General features: G+C 41.2%; 1 protein-coding gene across 1 annotated transcript in view; it reads left to right on the forward strand.

The window, feature by feature from the left end:
• Positions 1-293: 293 nt before the first annotated feature.
• kiaa0825 (KIAA0825 ortholog) overlaps positions 294-19,466 on the forward strand; it is a 113,345-nt gene continuing 94,172 nt past the window's right edge. Inside the window, exons 1-5 of the mRNA XM_062416714.1 lie at positions 294-427; positions 7,910-8,078; positions 8,505-8,699; positions 11,291-11,476; positions 11,688-12,012. Coding sequence (XP_062272698.1) covers positions 297-427; positions 7,910-8,078; positions 8,505-8,699; positions 11,291-11,476; positions 11,688-12,012 — 1,006 coding nt within the window. The 5' untranslated portion in view covers positions 294-296. The remainder of the gene's footprint in view (positions 428-7,909; positions 8,079-8,504; positions 8,700-11,290; positions 11,477-11,687; positions 12,013-19,466) is intronic.

A 19,466-nucleotide genomic window follows, 5' to 3' on the forward strand; every position in this document is an offset into this window, starting at 1 on the left:
GTGTGTGTGTGTGTGTGTGTGTGTGTGTGTGTGTGTGTGTGTGTGTGTATGTGTGTGTGTGTGTGTGTACAGTGTTTGTGGTTTGTTTCTTGACAGACAGCTGTGATAATACAACACTGCAGATAGCTCAGTTGTTTGATGTCAGTCTACATTGTTGATTTAATCCTGACACCATTGCTGTCTTTTCCATTACTTTCTTTTATGAACTGGAACATGTCATGTGTTGTGTCTTTCATACTATACAGTAAGGCCACCTCTCTGTTTCTCCCTCCAGTTCCTCCTCCTAGCAGAGCAGTATGGAGTGGCCTGGAGATTTTCCTGAAGACCATGCCTTTGTTGAGCTGGGCATTCCAGGGGTTTCCAGTGACCTGGACTTTGAACAGCTTCTAAAGGACACAGAGGAGAAACTCAAACTCAATGCCAGCAGGTCAGTTAGAGTAGCAAACGCATTGACTTAACATTTCCTCATCTTTAAATTGCCACAGTTGTGTCATTTAGTGTTCCATTTTTTGTAATTCACATGTCCCCCAATCATTTATTAATATAACCCACCGTTATTCTACATTTACTTGACTTTGAAGCCATATTGATATCAAAAACTGTCCCAGTTGACAATAACACCCCTAATAAGTCGATATGGACATGAAAGTTTTTAAGGCGATGTGTTGAGAGATAATTTCCTTGTAGGGACTTCCATTTTTTGTCAGATGACTGGCAGGAAGCAAAACTCAATGCAATGTGCAGTTTGGTAGAACACAACACTGGCATGATTCAATAAATGTTAAACAAAAACTTTGACAAAACATAATTAAAGCTTCGTTGGTACTTTGATGGATTACGTTGCGCCTTTATGTCAATTTTCACATCTGTGGAAATTGTTTTTTTTCTCCTGTTAAAAGATTAAAGAAAACAAATGGCTCATTCTTAAGGTGGGAAAACAAGATCTGATTTCTTTATGCTGACTGTGTGCTGAGACACCAGCAGGAATACGGTAAAAGTGAAGTGAAACCTGTATGATTGACATGGCTTAAAAACCACATCAGTAATATTGTTTACAGTGGCAGTGCTCCAGCAACAGATTCATGACACCACAATAAAAAGCTAAAACATTGCATCCATCTTTTATTGATCTGTTTTATTTGATTATTTCTCTCTCTATCTATCTCTCTCTCTCTCTCTCTCTCTCTCTCTCTCTCTCTCTCTCTCTCTCTCTCTCTCTCTCTCTCTCTCTCTCTCTCTCTCTCTCTCTCATAATCAACACTTCCCTTAAAATTTCACAAACATCACAACATTTAAAAACTTTGCTTTTACAACTGAGATAAATCCGTAATTTCAGCTGTTCACAATAGATGCACTCCAGCAGTAACATGATTTTAAACAAGAAACCTAATGTTCATCATTGGAGTAAAGTATTGAGAGAAATAGGGGTAACAGCACTACATGTCTGTGTAAAAAATATCATGTTTGACCATATACACACACTGATTTTCAACAGGGTATTTATTTGTATATATATTCATTATAATACAAGTTAAGTATAATTGTGGCAGTGTTATTCAGGAATGAATGGATAGATCATTCCACTTGCTATATGTCCTTGTGTCTGAATACAGTAAATATATCCTAATTCAGATTACAACTGATACTGAAATTAGAAAAAAATAATCTCTTTAGATGGCTGAACATTTAGCTGACACATTTGCAATAGGAAAATAGCTATCAGAAAAGCACTGAATATACACTTGCCTCTGTTCACACAAATGTGTGTGTCATGAGGAATGTGACTAGTTGCATGTACTGTAAGTATGGGTTTTTAAGTAACCACGGTATTGTAATGTAGGAAATGATTTTTCCTCAATAATCTGTTTTTTTTAATGTGTATGTAAATGTGTTCTTTTTCTTCATGGTAACTCGGGTATATTTGAGCTGATTTGTGATGATTGGATAGTCCTTCATTAAACTTTGAATCTTACATTGTCCTTATCTTACAAATCTAAAGCCAAGTATTTAATAATATACTCTGAAAGAAGAAATCAGTCTTGGTGGGTCAATTTAATTAATTACAGGAAAAAAACTACCTCTCATAATGTGCTGTGGAGGAAATGCAGCGTAGCAACTTAAATTTGATGTTCTCCAGTGCACTGTCACTCAAGACTGAAATATAGATGTCTGTCAATGATGGCAGACAGGGATAGCACAAATAGATTGATAAAGAGGGAGACATGGAGGAGAGAAGAAAAAGAGAATCTATATTTCAGGTCTTTTATCGTTTTCAGCGTTGTGAGGCTGAGGGCAGATGATGAAGGACAGGCTAAATGTAGCAAGTGAACAAAGCCTCACTCTGGCACCATTAGTGTCTGGGATTCATCCCTTCCTCCCTCTCTCTGTCCCTCTCTCTCCCTCCCCTTCTCTCTCTTTCTTTCCTTCCTCCTTCTAAATGGGAACATAATAATTGAAGATTCCACATCTTGAAACGAAAACCCTTGGGTAGGTAATTCAAGGCTTATTACTGAAGGCTGGGCCATTTTTCTGCTTTCTAAGCATTAAAGGGTTATTTTGTGTTCCTGCAGATGGGAGAGGGATAACCATTATGAGAACAAAGCATCCAGATAATGGAGAATGGGCTAAAAATAAGGCAATCCTCCTCTCGCCGTGGGGGACCACTGGTCAGTGTCTCTGTCAGGCTACAGCCAACTTCCTCCCAGACTACTTCAGGATAGCCCTTTCACTATTGGGGCACATCCAGGAAAACAAAATCTTGCAAGGCCTCTATTTTTCCTCAACCAGGGTGGGCTGCAGACATATACACACATCCACAGCTCACTCACCTGCTGCCTAATTGACTTATCAGTGTCTGGGACAAATTACGGAAGTGGACGAGAGGAAAGGGAAGACGAGAGATGGTGGAGACAGAGCTGCCCACAGCCGTGAAGGACTTCAACCTGTTTATGGGTCAAAGTGACTGGCCTGCTCCCAGTTCTCAGATGTCAGAGATTTGCCTAAGAGCTGCTCCCTAATTGAAGGAGATTAAGATAGGCTGACAACGGAGCTGGCTGCCCCAAATTGAAATGCTGTAATCCATTAGTTTTCATCAGATGGGACAGTGGTGCAGTGCAGGGTTGGGTGAGGGAGTGGGGCTGGGGAGTGGTGGGCCACCAGGAAAAGACCTCTAATGAAGTGTCAGCACAGGCCAAGAGACTGCAGACAGATCTCTAGTTTCTCACTGGCAAGGTAAATGGCTCTCACTGGTCACCTGCCAATCTCGATCACGGTACAATATCAATACTTTAAAATTTGATGTGTGTGTGTGTGTGTGTGTGTGTGTGTGTGTGTGTGTGTGTGTGTGTGTGTGTGTGTGTGTGTGTGTGTGTATGTGTATGTGTGTGTGTGTATGTGTGTGTGTGTGTCGAGTGCTTCTGATAATCAGGATTTGGCATGTGTGTGCAAGCAGTTGGAGTTGAAAACCTGCCACAGTATAAAATCTATTGTACAAGGTTCCTTTTCAATGAGCAAAAATACTGATCTGCAGTCCTCACAGAATGTAGCAGATTTTGTGTTTAGCTGTGCGTGACGCGTGTGTTAAGTTAGTATATCAGCTGTATCGGTTCTCCGGTATCATTGGGCTGGGGGTCTGGGGGTCTGAGGGTTGAGGGCACTAAGTGGGCGACAGGCCGGGCCAGGACGGGATCTGTTTTCAGCTTGTTCATTCAACCCCATTCACTCCTTTTCCCCTTGCAGAATGGGGCCCTTTGATCGAGGAAATATTTAGTTCTCAGGCGGCTGGTTTGGCACTGACTGGAGCTGGAGCTTATTTGAAAGGGATCTTCCTGCCCCCATTGCCTCCAACCCCCCACCTCCTGTAGGCGAGCGGAGGGGAGCAGAGCGCGACAGACAGACAGCCCCACAGCAGCCCACCCACACTAAATTAATTCTGACAAGGAACTTAAGATAACGTCAAAGCGCTGACTAATCGCGGGATTGGGTTTCTGTTAGTCAGGGAGCTGTGAAATGTGCCATCATATCTAATAAAAGACCTCCGGTTGCTCCCTTTCTCTCTCAGCGGGGGTGAAGGTTGGGGGGAAGCACAGTTACGGTGTCGACTGTCTAGCTAGACCTGTCTGAGAAACAATTAGATTTCACTTCAGCAGTGAAAGTACAGCAGTGTGTATGTGTGTCAGTAAGGCTGAGATGATTGACATGTTTGTCGAGAGGCCTAAAGAATCCTTTCCTCAGAGTTTCCTCTGCCTCTTTTCTCATTCTCTTGGCCCTTTGTTGAGTTCTGCTTCAATGTTTTTGCCATTACAGGTTCGTCCATTGTCGTCTTTACTCAGAAGGTGGAATGGTTTTATTTTCTGTGACTCCTCTGTTTTCTGCCCATTTTTACTCTCCTCTTGTCTCATTCTCCTTCTGTCTCTTTGCTTGGCGTCTGAGCTGCTGGCAGTGGAAGTCATCAGGTTTGGAGCTAATCCTGCCAAGTTGATTAGGCTGCAGGTAGCTTTCACATTGGTGGGCAAAAGGTCACCACATTGTGGAGAGCTGGATGGACTTCTTGACACAGACCATCCACATTGACTTTACAACTTACAGCACAAGGCCCTAAGGAGGGGTAATTGAAAGGCGAAAGTAAAGAAAAGAAAATTATGAAAGTAAGAGTTTTTAGGAGAGAAGAAGGAAAGAGGGAAAAAGGAGAGAGAAAAACTGTGGAGGCAAAGCTTGAAAATGTATCTGAAGAGGCAACTGGAAAAAAGACTTGGCTGTTGCTGTAGCCATTAGAGTACATTGTTTTGTTGAGTGAAGGCAAGGGTGAGATGATGGAGAGTGGGGCTAGAGTGAGAGTAGGCTAAAAGACATTATCTCTCCTGTCTCAGTCTATGGCCTCATATGGGTTTCAATTCAGCAATCTCTCTCTCTGGTGTGTCCACACATGGCAAAATTGAGTTCAAAGACCACATCTCACAGACTCTGAGGCTAAAACAGTGGATGTATTGGAGTGCAAGGTAGCTGCAGTTTAAACTGACCTCAGTTCTGTTGTAAAACTTGAGAAAAAACACACAGTTAATATCCATTGTGCAGTCTACTTACGTTTTCTGTTTTTTAATGAACTTCTGACAGTTGGTGAAAAGTGAGCTACAGATGGAAGCCCATTTGAAACCTGCTGTCTATGTTAAGTCCTGGGGTGGAGCCCAGAACCAACTATAAACATGCATAGGGCTCCATGCTGCCATTTCATCTATTTCTGTCATGTCATGGTCTGATACAGAAATCAGTGCAATTAATTCCATTTTTAAAAATCTTTACTTTTAAATTTCCTCTTAAATGTATATTTCTTTGCTTATGTTTTTACCTTGAGCAATTTTCAAAAATAGAAACGTAAAGTTGAAAATCACTTTTGAACGTAAAAGTGATTTTTTAGTAAGCTGTATCTACCGACTTTTCTCAGAAAGTCATTGCTCTATTCTCTTGAGAGAAAGCAAAGTCATAGGTCACACAAACAAACTGAACAGTCCTTTGTGTTGTTGTATAAAGTGGTGTTGATTAATTTTACACACAGCACCGTCAGCATTTCTGAGCCATGCTGGTAAAGCTTGAACCTTGCTGTTTTACAGCTATAGTGAGCTTTGGGCATGCATAGTTAAGAGTCGATGCACTCACAAGTTCAGGGCATTAGCCTTCCTATAACACATGCATACATGAATGCAGGCAAAGACATAACCATGCACAGTGGAAAAAATGCATAAGCAGGCATATACAGAGGAGGACATAATAAAGACCTACTTTGATCAAATAGATCTGCACTTGTGGAACAAGTATTGCTTGACATCAAACACACCCACTTTTATAATCAAGGTTTCTGTCAGTCAGCAAGTTTGTGTCAAGAGAATAAAGTGAGATGCATCATCTGGCCTGCCTTTAATAAAAACAAGAAGAGAGTGGAAGAGATAGTTAAAGAGAGAGAATGATAGCAATAGGCATTAGGCATTAGGCGGTGTTCAGTCTAGAGGATAGCGGTTTGTAACAGTCTATAACATTTTATCCCCCTGTGTTTTTCCCCTCTGAAACAAAAGTGTGTCAGATTGAATGGTTATTTAATGTGTTGCCATTGTAAGACATCTGGATGTGTTCATGGCCCAGGAGCAGGCAGGAGGCAGTTTATAGACCTGCGGTAAGGGATGATCTGTCTGATGGGGAAATGGGACTTTGACTCAGTACCATATATATATGACACACACACACAAAAATACATATCAGACCATGGTCACAATTTCGGGACATTACATAGATTTACATTAATCTAATCCAAAAATCTGCTTTTGCCCTATCTGAAATTTGTCCCTAGAAGTATCCTATGACAGACCACACACACATACACATACACACAAATTAGAGAGACAAATATACATGTGTTTAACTGATTAATATTATAATTATCTATTGATTACTTTTTTTTAATTAATAATTTGATCCCTTAAATGTCAAATGTCAGGACAAATGCTTATTATAATTTCACAAGGACCTATTTGGAAGGAAACAAACTAGGCTTGAACTAAATCAAACCTTGGCAAAAAAAAAAAACCTAAACAAAAACTGCGATGAGCCGTTAAAGACTTAAAGGTCTTTAAATTGCATATTTTGCTTTTGATTTACCATTTTTTGATCAAGCAACCGATGATCCAATTATTAATTTCAGTTTTATTACAGTATGTACTACCACATACACTCTCATTTATGCAGCTTTGTGCACATGCACACTTATAAACCCACAGTCACCATAAACACAGCAGCAGTGTTTTCAACAGCATAACTTGTTTAATTATGCAGTCATGTAGACCTACCCACACATACACTCACACACACACACTGTCTTACATTGGCAAATATATATGCATTGATTTACATGGAAATGACTAAACATGTCGGGCCCAAACATGTCATTTCTAATCTGTCATATTAAGGGGGGAAGCGGAATAGGTGGTGCTGTCTGCTAAAATCAAAAGAGCTACGTGTGTGTGTGTGTGTGTGTGTGTGTGTGTGTGTGTGTGTGTGTGTGTGTGTGTGTGTGTGTGTGTGTGTGTGTGTGTGTGTGTGTGTTTGTGTGTTTGTGTGTTTGTGTGTTTGTGTGTGTGTGTGTTTGTGTGTGTGTGTGTGTGTGTGTGTGTGTGTGTGTGTGTGTGTGTGTGTGTGTGTGTGTGTGTGTGTGTGTCAAGGGAAAGAGTAAGACGCGAGACGTGAGATGGCAAGAAGCGTGTGTCTCAGATGCCTACCGATGCCTGTAACGCCACTTCACACCAGATGCTAAGCACACACTCACACACTGATATATCGATGTCTGTGTTCATTACCGTTGATGCTTCTGTATCTGTCTTCTCACAATACAGACACTGAATGAGGATGAGTGAGGGCCAAATGCGATGTGGAGTGTACATCCATGTCTGTCTTTAACGTGGTGTCTATATGGCTGTAATGTGGCAGATTTTGTGTACTTCTCCTCTTGGTGTGTATGTTTGATGTCTGTGGTGATATTTAATCTCTTGAGAGTCTTCTTTCAAAATTAGGATAATGTGTCAGTAGATTTGACAGTCACAGACTTTGTTCAATCATGTCTGGATAAGGAAGGAGGCGAAAATTAGTTTTAGCAATTCAACGGGAACATGCACCAGATGGTAGAGCTCTATTCCAAACTAGTTGTAAAGCAAAATGTATTTGTTATTAGTAGATAATACTGTAAGTAATACTATGAAGTTGAGACTAAATTGATTGAAAATGTCATATTTCTGTTTCATATGTACCTCCTCTCTGTTGTCGTTCAAATGTAATCTAAGGGAATTTTGGAAGTAGTTGTTCCAGTTTGGTAATGTATACTGTTTCAGCTCTTAGACTTATACAATGTATGTATCTCTTTGTCATTCAGCATTGAGAAGCAGATGATGGAGCTTCAGGCCAAAATGGGAGATTCCCGCACAGGGGAACGTCCGCCGAGCCCAACAGAGTGCCTGCAGTGGTTCAACCTCAGAATGCACAATGATGTAAAGCCTGTTACCACAGGGCATCAAGAGCTCATGGACTTCTTCAGAGGCTTGGTAATACATGATATGACCATATATTTTGCAGATAATAAAATGGTAGCAAATTACATTTTTCAAAAATGATAAATTTACTAAGATTAAGATTAATGATAATTCATGATGGTTATGTTGATTCAAATGATTTTATTGATCTACATTGATTATGTGGAGAAACCTCAATTTTTTAATTGCACTGACACACATCTGTTGAAATGTAACTGTTTATTCACAAGACCTTAACAACCCCTATAGTTAGTAAATTAATTTGTCTTAAAACATTTTTCATAACTTTTATATATGAACTGTTGATATTCTGTTTCCTAGGGTCAGATTTGGGCTGCTGTGGCTAATAAAATTGTCATTCAGACTGCATTGTCCACTGCTCTTATCTTCTGGTAGTTCAGGAAATTAACATTTTCATCCCTCCTCTGCTCCATTCAGCAACATTACCTGAGGTCTGAAGAAGAGTGGAGAGAGGAGGTGACACTGCAACTACTGCTGAATCTGTCATCCCAGTGTGGTGTCTGCTTCCCTTGTACCCCTTCATCTACCCCCTCGTCTTCCTCCCTTCAAGCTCAACTAATTGCCTCCTCCGTCCATTTGGTACACACAGTCAGAGATGACTCTTCATTTGTGGTAATACATGATTTTTAATTCAGTTCAATTGATTCTTTACAATTAATTAATTCATTATTGAGTTAATTAATTTAATTTGCAATTCAGCAGTTGAGTGCTGAGGTATGACAAGCTGATCAAACCCAGAAAAAGTCCCTGAACTATGCACATCTGATTTTATAACCAAAGCAGCAGCTTCTCTAAAATAATGACACTTAGCCCTTTAAAGCTCCCAAACAAAGGCTTGATAATTGCACATGTGAACCTCTGTACCAAAAGGAACAAGATACATGATTTGAATAAGCTGGTGCTTGCTAATTCCATTCAGATATTGGCAGTATCTGCAACTCATTTAGATTAATCTATTCAGAACTCTTAAGTTATTGGTTAATGGTTTCTCACTCTTTAGAAGAGATAGAAACATACATGGTGGTGGGTGGAGGGGATAGACCTTTTTTCTAAGAAGCCATCTCCCTATAAAACTACGCTCTGATTTTATGCTGAATGATATAAAAGCATTTTGGGTTCAGGTACTTCTACCCCACCTAAAACCAGCAGTGGTGGGCTGCTGCTATAGACGCCCTGATGCTGACTACTTCACTCAATAAGTAAAGCGATTGACAGAGAATCTGATGTGAGCAGTGAAATATATTTGCTTGGATATATGAATATAGACTAGATAGCCAGTAACTACCCAAGGGAGAAAAAATACTATCATTAATTAGTTTCCTTGCCAACAAGTGTTTTCTCTAAGCAAGTAGGCCATACTTCCTCTACATGTTTTGATCACATATATATGCTAATTTCCCTGAGCTATGCTCACATATAGTCTCTGTACCAGTAAGTTTTAGTGACCACAATTCTGTTGCTCTCAGTGGAAAGGCTAACATTCCTAAAATTGTATTTAGATAGTCATACAACAGATTTGTGAAGTAACTTTGTGAAGGATATTAGAAATGTTGTTTGGAATGGTTTCCTCAGCTGCTCTCATTGATATATTTATGGAAATTGTTAATAGACATTCAAAAATTAACAGCTAAAAGGATTAATTTACCTGTAATGAATTTAATGAAACAGAAGGATGAAGCAAAATTTTTGGCAGTAAAATGGGGATTTATTGAAGGAAAGATAAAAATACTGTAAATTGAGAAACCAAATTACTAAATCAAACAAAAGAAAGAAGAAAGAATATTATAGGCAAATAATTGACAGTATTAAACATAATGGTCAAAAACTTTAGAATACCTTGAATGAAATCATGGAACAAAGAAAAATGCATGTGCTTCTTTTGTTGAATCAGATGGTATGTTTTTAACTAAGCCTGAAGATAACTAACTATTTTAATTATTTCTTTTTCAATAAGTTGAACAATCTCAGGCAGAGCCTAAGTGGTACTGATTCTAATCATTGTGAACTGATAAGTAATGCAATAATGAATGGTAAAAAAAAAAAGAAGTATGTTTCAATTCAATTGTGTAGAGAAGACTAGTAGAAATGTAAAGATATTGCTGAAGACTTCCTGAATATGTCAGTGCAGGCACATACAGTCTTGACAGCATGGTGTTGAACATCGCTGCTGATTCCATTTCAGGTCCCTTAAGTCACATATTGAACAGATGTCTGCTATGTGGAGTGTATCCTAAACTGTGGAAGGAGGGGGAAATTATTTCATTGCTTAAGGATAATAAGTTACCTTTCAGTGGGCCTAATAGTAAACCTATGATTATTCTCCCTCCGCTTAGCAAAGTTATGGAAATAGTCATTCATTTTCAGATCCAAGACTACTTTAACAACAACAGCTTGACTACTAAATATCAACATGCATTCAGAAAGAACTACTTACTTAAATAGCAGGAGCAGTTATGTTCGATTTCAGTTTCACATTTGACTCATTGATTGAAAAGCTCAAATTCTATGGTGGTAGTTCACTGGTGACGAATAGTTACCTTTCCTCTAGAGCACAGAAGGTCTTTTACAATGGTCGTCTGTCAAATTGTTATAGTTTAGCATATGGTATGACTCAAGGAAGTTGTCTGGGACCACTTCTGGTCTTTTTAATGACTTTCCTTCTACTGTGAAAAAATGCAGGTGTAACAATGTACACTGACAATTTTATTGTATGTTATGCAGCAACCACATGCCATGATTTAAATCAAGTTTTCTATAGCAAGTTGAAAATACTATATGATTTGATCAAAACCAATAAGTTAGCCTTAAATATGCCCAGAATTAAAGATATTTTCTTTGTGTTACAACACATATTAGTTGGTGGAGCTATCCATATCTGATGAACTCATACAACAGGTGGACAAAGCTAAATTGCTGAGCTTAGTCCTTGACAGTCAATTATCATGGACCAAGCACATTAATACAGTTGTTAGAGAAATGGACCGGGTCATTGTAGTCACAAGAAAATGTTCTCCTTATGTACAGTCACACATACTGCTAGACTTATTCTGGGCTGCTCTATTAAAATTAGCTCCGAAAAGTTGCACTCCAGCAAAAGATTTCGTCAAGCATGGCCACTATTCAGATATCTCCTACTGTAAATGTGGTGTTGTTGATTATTGTTGTGTTTTTGTACCTCCACTCCATTTGATTATTTTTTTAAGATCCAGGAGGTGTGGGATGATGTGCGTCTCCAGCTACGGCGCCACCTGCTGAACCGACTGTCTTCCCGCAGCCCAGACCATCCTGGACCCAGACTAACTTCCACTTTGTCTGTCGCTGAACGTGTCCAGTTCCTGCAGCAGCTTTGCTTTCTTTACCCCGAGTCTGAAGTTCTCACACATTACCAGGTACATTGAAATAGTAAAATATCTTGTGAAATATTCTGTAATTCTCTGTAAGAATAAAATGTGTTTGAATACATGTAAGCAAGTGTTTCAAGTATAGTTTCCTGATGAACTAGGTGTTTTTGGATTGTACATCCACATTGTGAACTTACTTCACCAATATGATACGGTACTAATTTTACAATGAGATATTATTTTGATTATACTTATCTAGGGCCTAAGAAGCCAATCTGTGCTGGTTCTTCTGCACTCTGCCATGAGCTCCAGCCCAGGCGCTGAGACTGGATTTGACAGACTGACCATGGGCTTCCGCTCTGTGGTCCCAGCTCTAACCCAAGCCCTCACAGAGGACCTCCATGTCCTTCCAAGACTAGCAGAGCCACACACCATCCTGGGTTTCCTTAATGCAGCCTACCTCAGCACTGTGGCTCGCGAATTGGCCTCCCTGGTGGAGAGAGAATCTGAGACGGCCCTGAGGGACAACACCACACTCAGCAACAAGATCAAGAAATACTCAGCCAGGTCCCGGGCAACCGTAGGTAAGTGGCTCATTTTATTTATTTATTTAGACTTGTTCATGTTATTATACTCTCTTTGCTCATTTTGCTTTTTATTCCCTCTCCTAGACTGTGGTTTTGAGTTTATTTAGATGTGCCTTACTGCTCTTTTTTTCCTTCTATTTCTCCCCTTCTTCTCCTGCTTCTTATTGTTACCCAATAAAGACTAACGATTTTCTCTCGCCCTGCTCTCAATTTTTACTTTTCTGTTACTTTCCAACTGCTGTGTGTAGTGATCTGAGCCAGAGCCAAGGCCTCTGTAAGTGATTGTCAGTAACTGCTGTTCCCATTGTAATTGCTTTCTTTTTTACTGCCCTGTTTCCCGTCTGCCTCACTTTCCTCTTTACCAACAAAAAGACAAGAGTAGCATTTCCAGGGCCAAGGTTTCTTTTGAAACTACTTATAAAAACTATTTACCACATACTTCATCTATGACCTTGATGAGCCCTGATCTCAAGAATGTCAAAAACATATCCAAGTTCTGACTACTTGACAGTGTGCTTAAAGAGTTAATTCACTTCTTCATCATGCAACTAAGGTAATATACTATTGTAATATTGCCATCTTGGCCAATGGTTAGTTTTGGTTGATAAGCATAGCTTTACTATCTTCTTTACAGCTATTTAATTTATTAAAATGAAAAAGTATTTGATAACATGACAAGTGTGGAGGTGCATTAGTGGCTTCAGACAACAGGACCTTATAACGGAAAAAGGGAAATTGATTCATCTTAACTTTCCTCTTTCATTTGGGCAGTGATACAGCCATGTAGGGAGAACAACAGGGAGGTAAGAAAGAGTTGGCGTGAGAGCAAGGTTCAAGGTTCTCAATGCTTCCACACAGTGAAAAGGACATTTGAGAGATGAAAAATATGAAGAAATACTTTGAATAGTTGCCACTAATGCAGAATGTGTCACTGTGATGGCAGAGGCAGTGATGTTATACACTGAGACAAGAGAAGAGCACAGGCCGTCACACACTGTGTCACTTTTGATACTCAGTTCCCCTCATATTCTCTTTGTTTGTTTCATATTGGCCTATTTACAGCTTGCTGAGGGTAAAGATTCAGCACCATAAAAAAATGTAAAGTGTGTGAGCCATTGTTTACTTTTTTAGAAATGGTGCACATGTCAGCTTCCCTGCGGAACAGGGAGAAGAGTGCTTTTACATCTGCCATTCTTCGATAAACACACCACCAGCATTGCTTCTTTCTCTCCGTCTCTCCCTCCATCTCTCTCTTTCCATCTCCCTCTCTGGTTTTTACTTTCCCTCTCCTTAAACGTGAGATGAGAGGAGGCAGCCAGGATAATTGGCCATGCGTCAGTTGGACTGTTTGATCACGTAACGCGACGGAGGCTACACACCTACGTGCCGCTCAACAAACCGTCAAATGTAGCACCGGAGGCAGAACACGGCTCCAAAGGGAGCGGGGGACCCGTGCTGTGTAATGATGGTAAAATGGAGCAGTTTTGCCTGTGCTGGGTTTACGTGTGTGTGTGTGTGTGTGTGTGTGTGTGTGTGTGTGTGTGTGTGTGTGTGTGTGTGTGTGTGTGTGTGTGTGTGTGTGTGTGTGTGTGTGTGTGTGTGTGCGTGTGTGTCTGTGTGTGTTTGACTATCAGCTGCAACACAGCTTTGAGGGCTACAATTGGGATTACATTTTTGTGTTGTTCATGTTTTAAGTCCCCCTCCAAAAAGCCCAAGAACCCACATATCCACCACCCAAATGCCCGTGGCTCCTAAAGAGCCAAAGCTCGAACATTAATGCATAATCTGCTTTCACACTTTACTGTCTATACTGTATGCTACGCCCATAATTGTCAGGACAATTATGACAGTGGTAACAAAGAGTGATTCTATTTTCATAAACATCCAATGACTCCTTAGATCTCTCCCTCCTTCCCTGCTGTGTTATTGTTTATTTCTGCAGTAGAGGCAGGCGGTAGGTATATTTTGATAAGAGCCATGCCCGGGAGACTGTGCAGGCTCCCAGGGGAGCAGCGCTGTCTGTAGCATCAGCCACTGTCAAACCACTGAACCATTTAACAGCGTTCACGGCAAGATCTGCCTCCTCTTTTAACCCTACCGACTCAAAGGCAGGCTCTGACATTGTACCTAGACGGATGTGAAGGGTCTTAGCCCTTTTTATTGTTCTTCCTTTTCTTCCTTTTCTTCCTTTTCCCTGCTTTTCCTTTACTTCATCTCTCTTGCGTCCACTTCCTCTCCCTTTTTCTTTCCTTGTCTTTTCCCATTTTCTTGTAGTTTTCCAAGTGTAATGGGGTGAACAGTAAGACTGGGGAGTGGGTCCGACAGGTTGGCTGGTCAGGAACAATACAGGCTTTAAACCTTACCAACACACCTCACTGAGTATGCCGGGGAGTGGGTGGGCCAAGTCTGCATGTACATGTAAGTGTGTGTGTGTGTGTGTGTGTGTGTGTGTGTGTGTGTGTGTGTGTGTGTGTGGGTTTGCAAGAATGCATGTGTGTTTTCACCCTTGAGCATGTGTCATGTGCCTGTGGCTGCCCATTTGTCTTTTACTCGATGTGAGTGTGTGTCTGTGCACACTAAAGTAATTGCAGGCTTACTTAGAAAATTGTGTGATCAAGAGTAATTTAATACCTCCTTTTTAAAAATGCATCATTAAATTTCCATATGGTAATTTTCATACGTATGCATAGGAGAACCGTGTTTTTATAGGACATCAAAAGCTTTCATTCCAACTTCTCTGCATACACACATACAATTTATTCCCCAACAATCGACCACAAGGGTGAAGTCGAGGTTGTGAAATTCTGTTCAAACACTTTGCAACCCCATTCTGATAGCACCGATTTGAATTCCACTTCCACTAATTTCCCTATATGACGACGTCTGCAGCTCCCTATAGATAAAAAAGAATTGAGTTAGAACATGTATATAAAGCACATTCACCCCCACCGCACCCCCTTCCTCGCCCTTTCTGGCTCTTTGAACTCTTTCTTAGAGAAAGCACAGCAGCCTATTCAGCAGGGAGAGAGGTTCTGTAGTGACGCGAGATAGCTAGGCTGAGGCTCTGACTGGCATTGGAGGTGCTTGTGGGGATTGAGGCTACTTGGGAATGGCATTTGTTAATATTTAATAAGAGCAGCTCCTCACTAGATCATATCTCTGCCTGAGTTTATACACACTGTCAGCCAGGGACGTGCACCCGCATGCTGCCATGTAATTATGGGCAAGGTAGGGGGCTTTGTGTGAGTCTCTGTGCACATGTGGGCATGTGTGTTTGTGTGATGCTTCCAGTTAAAGATGATGTTTTTTTATGCCGCTCTCTTCCTGTCCTGGTAGATGCTGAAAAGGCCTTGTTTAAGAAAGTTACCAGACAGAGCAAGTGGTTGTTTACTAATCTTAATAAGAAGAGCTGGGTCTTTATTCTCTGGTTGTGTTTATGTGTGAGTGTATCCCTGTATTCATTTTCTTTAAATCGTGGCTCCAATGAAATCACAGAAAAGAAAATGTTTCATAGCTCTTGAGAATGTGTATTATGCATGCCATTTATTTTTTTCCATTTCCTCCGAGTGGTCACAATGTCTTTTGTGTCTCACTCTTGAAAAGCTCAAGGATATGAACATTTTCCTGGCACCTTCTATTGAGAAAGCACAGACAAAATGGCTGGCTTATTGAGAGCAGCCAGCAGTTTGTGATGAAGAGTCAGAGTGATTCGCATAGGGCTTGAAAACAATAATGCAAACAAGGGGACTAAACAAGTGGCTTTTAATGAAATGCCCCCATCATGACAATACATTCCTGCGTTTTCTTTATCCAGCCTGCTCGGTTCAAGTAGGAGGAGGAAGCCAGAGGAATCTTAAACCCTATCTTACTGTCAGTATTCACTGCAAAGAGAGACAGAAACAAAGAGAGAAAAGGATACAAAGAAACAAACATATTTGACAGTACAAAAAAACACTACCAACCACCATTACTTTCTTGGTAAGGCAACTTAATTGAGATATCAAATATTGCTACTTTACCCTTCTGTGAAGGGCAGGTGGCTCCTGCTGTGGCCTTGTTGGACAGTGCCTAGGGAAAGGGCCACCAGAGACCAGGGCTTCGGTGGTGTGTGTGTGTGCATGTGTGTGCATGTGTCAGCGTGTGTATTGGGGAATCACAGCAGGCGGCCTCCCATAATAAGGCTGTCTGAGGGAGCAGTGGGCCACAACTGACGAAGAAGACCCCAGCTGTCACAAGGCCTAGCGGGCGGTCCACTGTGGCTCATAGCCCTCTACCAACGTACGCACACGTACATGCACAGACGTACCCTAAGGCACCCACATGACCCTGTTTGACACCCTATAAGATGAGCACAGAAGGAGGCATGGACACACAGAAAACACAGGGACAAAAAGAAACACACTGAAGTGTTCAGCAACCATAGCGTAACACCCCAAGAGCAAAGCACACACATACACACATACACACACACACACACACACACACACACACACACACACACACACACACACACACACACACACACACACACACACACACACACACACACACACACACACATACACACATACACACATACACAAGAAGGGGATGAACCAGCCTATTTTAGTCCCTGGTTAGGTTGGTTAACATCTGTATCAGACATGGTGACAAATGGTGATTCCACTACAGGAGAAACAGGAGGGTTGTGTTGAGTCATGTCAAGTTGTCAGTTGACATTTTGTTTTCACTGTTGCTGCTCTGCTTTGCTCAGTGTTACTTTTATTTTTAACGGCTGTTTTAAGTATGAACTGTTGAGTTTAGATGTTTGAGCTAAACAGCTTTAGGTTCAGGCCTCAGTTACTTTTTGTAAGACAGGAAATGCTTTACTGTGTGGAGTCCCACAAGAGTCAAGACTTCCCCTTCTATTCAAATACTACATGCTCTTGTTTAAATACCAAACTTATACAGATGATACCAAAATCTAAACAGCTCTTTTGCCTGGTCCTTCTTTGCCTGGCACTATATGGTGCCATCAATCAATTAGAAAGCAAAAAGGTCTGAAAGGTGTGTTATCCTCATCTCAGATATAAATGATAGCACTCACAACAAGAATAATAACAATACTTTTATTTGTGTAATTGTGTTTTATCCTTTTATTCAATACTTAAAGCACCTTGTACACCATTGTGTATGGCGTGCTAAAATTGCCTAGCCTTTTGAGCATCTTCCTTCCTTATCTGTCTGAATTTACTGAGACCAAATGCTTACATCATTTTTAGAGGGGCTGCGCAATACACACATCTACAGAAACACAAATAGCTTGTCTTTACACATTTAATCACATGATTAAATAGGCCAGTTGGACAGTGTGGTAAGAGAGAGGCAGGCCACCCTTCTGATGGTCTGATTTACACTTCAGAGGGACAGAATGAGAGAAAGAGGGGACGATGAGGGACAGGGGATGAGAGAGAGAGAGAGATGCTGTGCTGGAGAGAAATTAAATCAGTGGCTAAATTATTGCATGATTGCCCATTCCCCAAAGACTTGGGCATCATTTGGTCGAAAGTGTCTAATAATTGGTTTTCGGCCATGTCAGACACATGCAATTCCCCCTACTAATGGCTCTGTTAGGAAGGACTGGGCCTCCTGGGTCACAGAAGGACAGAAACTAGCCAGACGGCAAAAAGCGTCCTGTGCGCTTCTCCTTTTTTTCTCAGATAAATGAGAGAATGAGAAAGAAAGAGAGACATGGAGAAGGGGAGAGATGGCAAGAAGGAGAGAGTGTGTATGTGAGTGAAGAGGAAATGAAGTGGCAATAAGTGCAGCCAAAGGGGAAATGCTCTTCACCGTGAGTTTAATACATCAGACTGGGGATTTGGCAGCCCGCCACACAGCAATTGTTTACCTTTTTGCTCACTGGCTGCATCTGTTCTGTTTTGTAAACGGCACTAAACTATTCGCCCGTAAACACCGGAATCAATAACAACTGCTAAGGGAATTCCCTTATCCCGCCTCTCCCTCTCTTTCCCTCCCTCTCTTCCCCATGTTTTCATCCCTAACCACCACCCCTTTCCCTTCCCCTAGATCCCCTCCTCTCTCCCCTCTGTCTCTGTTCCCTGCCAGTCAAGAGCAGGATGTGATTGTGCACATATGTGTGTGTATGCGAGAGAGAGAGACTGTGTGCTGTGGAGCTGATGGTGGAACCCACAGGAGAGACAGACAAGTAGAAGACTGATGGCTCGCCAAAAATACCTGCTCTGTTTGTTTTTTTCCTTTGTGTTACATTGTTGTCATTGTTAAAAGCTACAAACTGAGACTGGCCACTGTAGATCCACAGAGTTCAGTTTTTTTTTTATCTTGCCCCTTATGAACCCCCCCCTTCCCCACCTGCCCCATGTTTGTTTGCTTTGAGGGTTTTTGAGATGCGTACTGCGTTTATGGTTATCACAGTAATATGGCAAGCCATTCATTTTCTTTTTGTTCATAAGAACATCCTCACACACCACAATCGGAGGAGCTCTCTTATATAAACATACTGTATGATTTTTGCCCTGCTTTCAGCACCTTATTGATTCTCAGTACATTGACCCTTGGTTGAACCTTTCTGCTTGCTTGTGCCCTTCCTCATTCTGCTCTATGGGACATGCTATGCACTATGCTATATGACACACCTGGGTGCTTCTAAGCACACCCTCTCCATTAACCAGCTATGAAAGCCTCCATTTGGCCTCACTGTTGTGACAAAGGTATAATGAGGTTTAGATGGCTTTGTACTAGACTGCTATGGCTATAGGGCTATTTGGCTAGGAAGACAACTATAAATACCTATATAGCCTGGGCGACAGCACTCAATGAGAGGCTGAGGCAGAGCATTACTAAACATCAAGGTCATGTGCGACTATTTAGTGTGTGACTTAGTGACTGAAACAGTCATAGGTTAAGGGTATGAACGGAATGAATGGTGAGAAAAGACAGAGATAGAGATGATGCTTCAGAAAAGGTGATGCTCAAGATAAAGTGGTGCTCAGATTAATGCCCCACAGAAAATGGGACGAGTGGAGGTGGGATGCCAGGTATGGTGTGATAGCTTTTTAGTGAATCCAGTGGCTTTGTCTCTTTTGTGTCCCTGTCTCATCTGGTTAGATTGATTACTCTTGAATTTCTGACAGCTTGAGTTTGCCCCATCACTGAGGCACAAAAAGCTCTGTGTTGATTTGCTGCTGACATAAGAAATAGACATGATTGGTGGTGCGTGCCTAAATGTGCAAGCTGGAGAGTGAGTCTGCCACGTGGGTGTCAGCCAGGTCACGCATGTACACATGCAGTACGAGGTAGTCTCTCCAGCTAAGGCTCCCACTGGACCCCATTACAGAGGAGCTGCTGAGCTGCAGACCCGTGCAGCTTAATTACACACACACACATACACACACATGCATGCACACACAGTCAGACACACATCAAATAATTAC

Source organism: Scomber scombrus, chromosome 4, assembly GCF_963691925.1.
Source record: "Scomber scombrus chromosome 4, fScoSco1.1, whole genome shotgun sequence".
Classification (NCBI taxonomy): domain Eukaryota; kingdom Metazoa; phylum Chordata; class Actinopteri; order Scombriformes; family Scombridae; genus Scomber; species Scomber scombrus.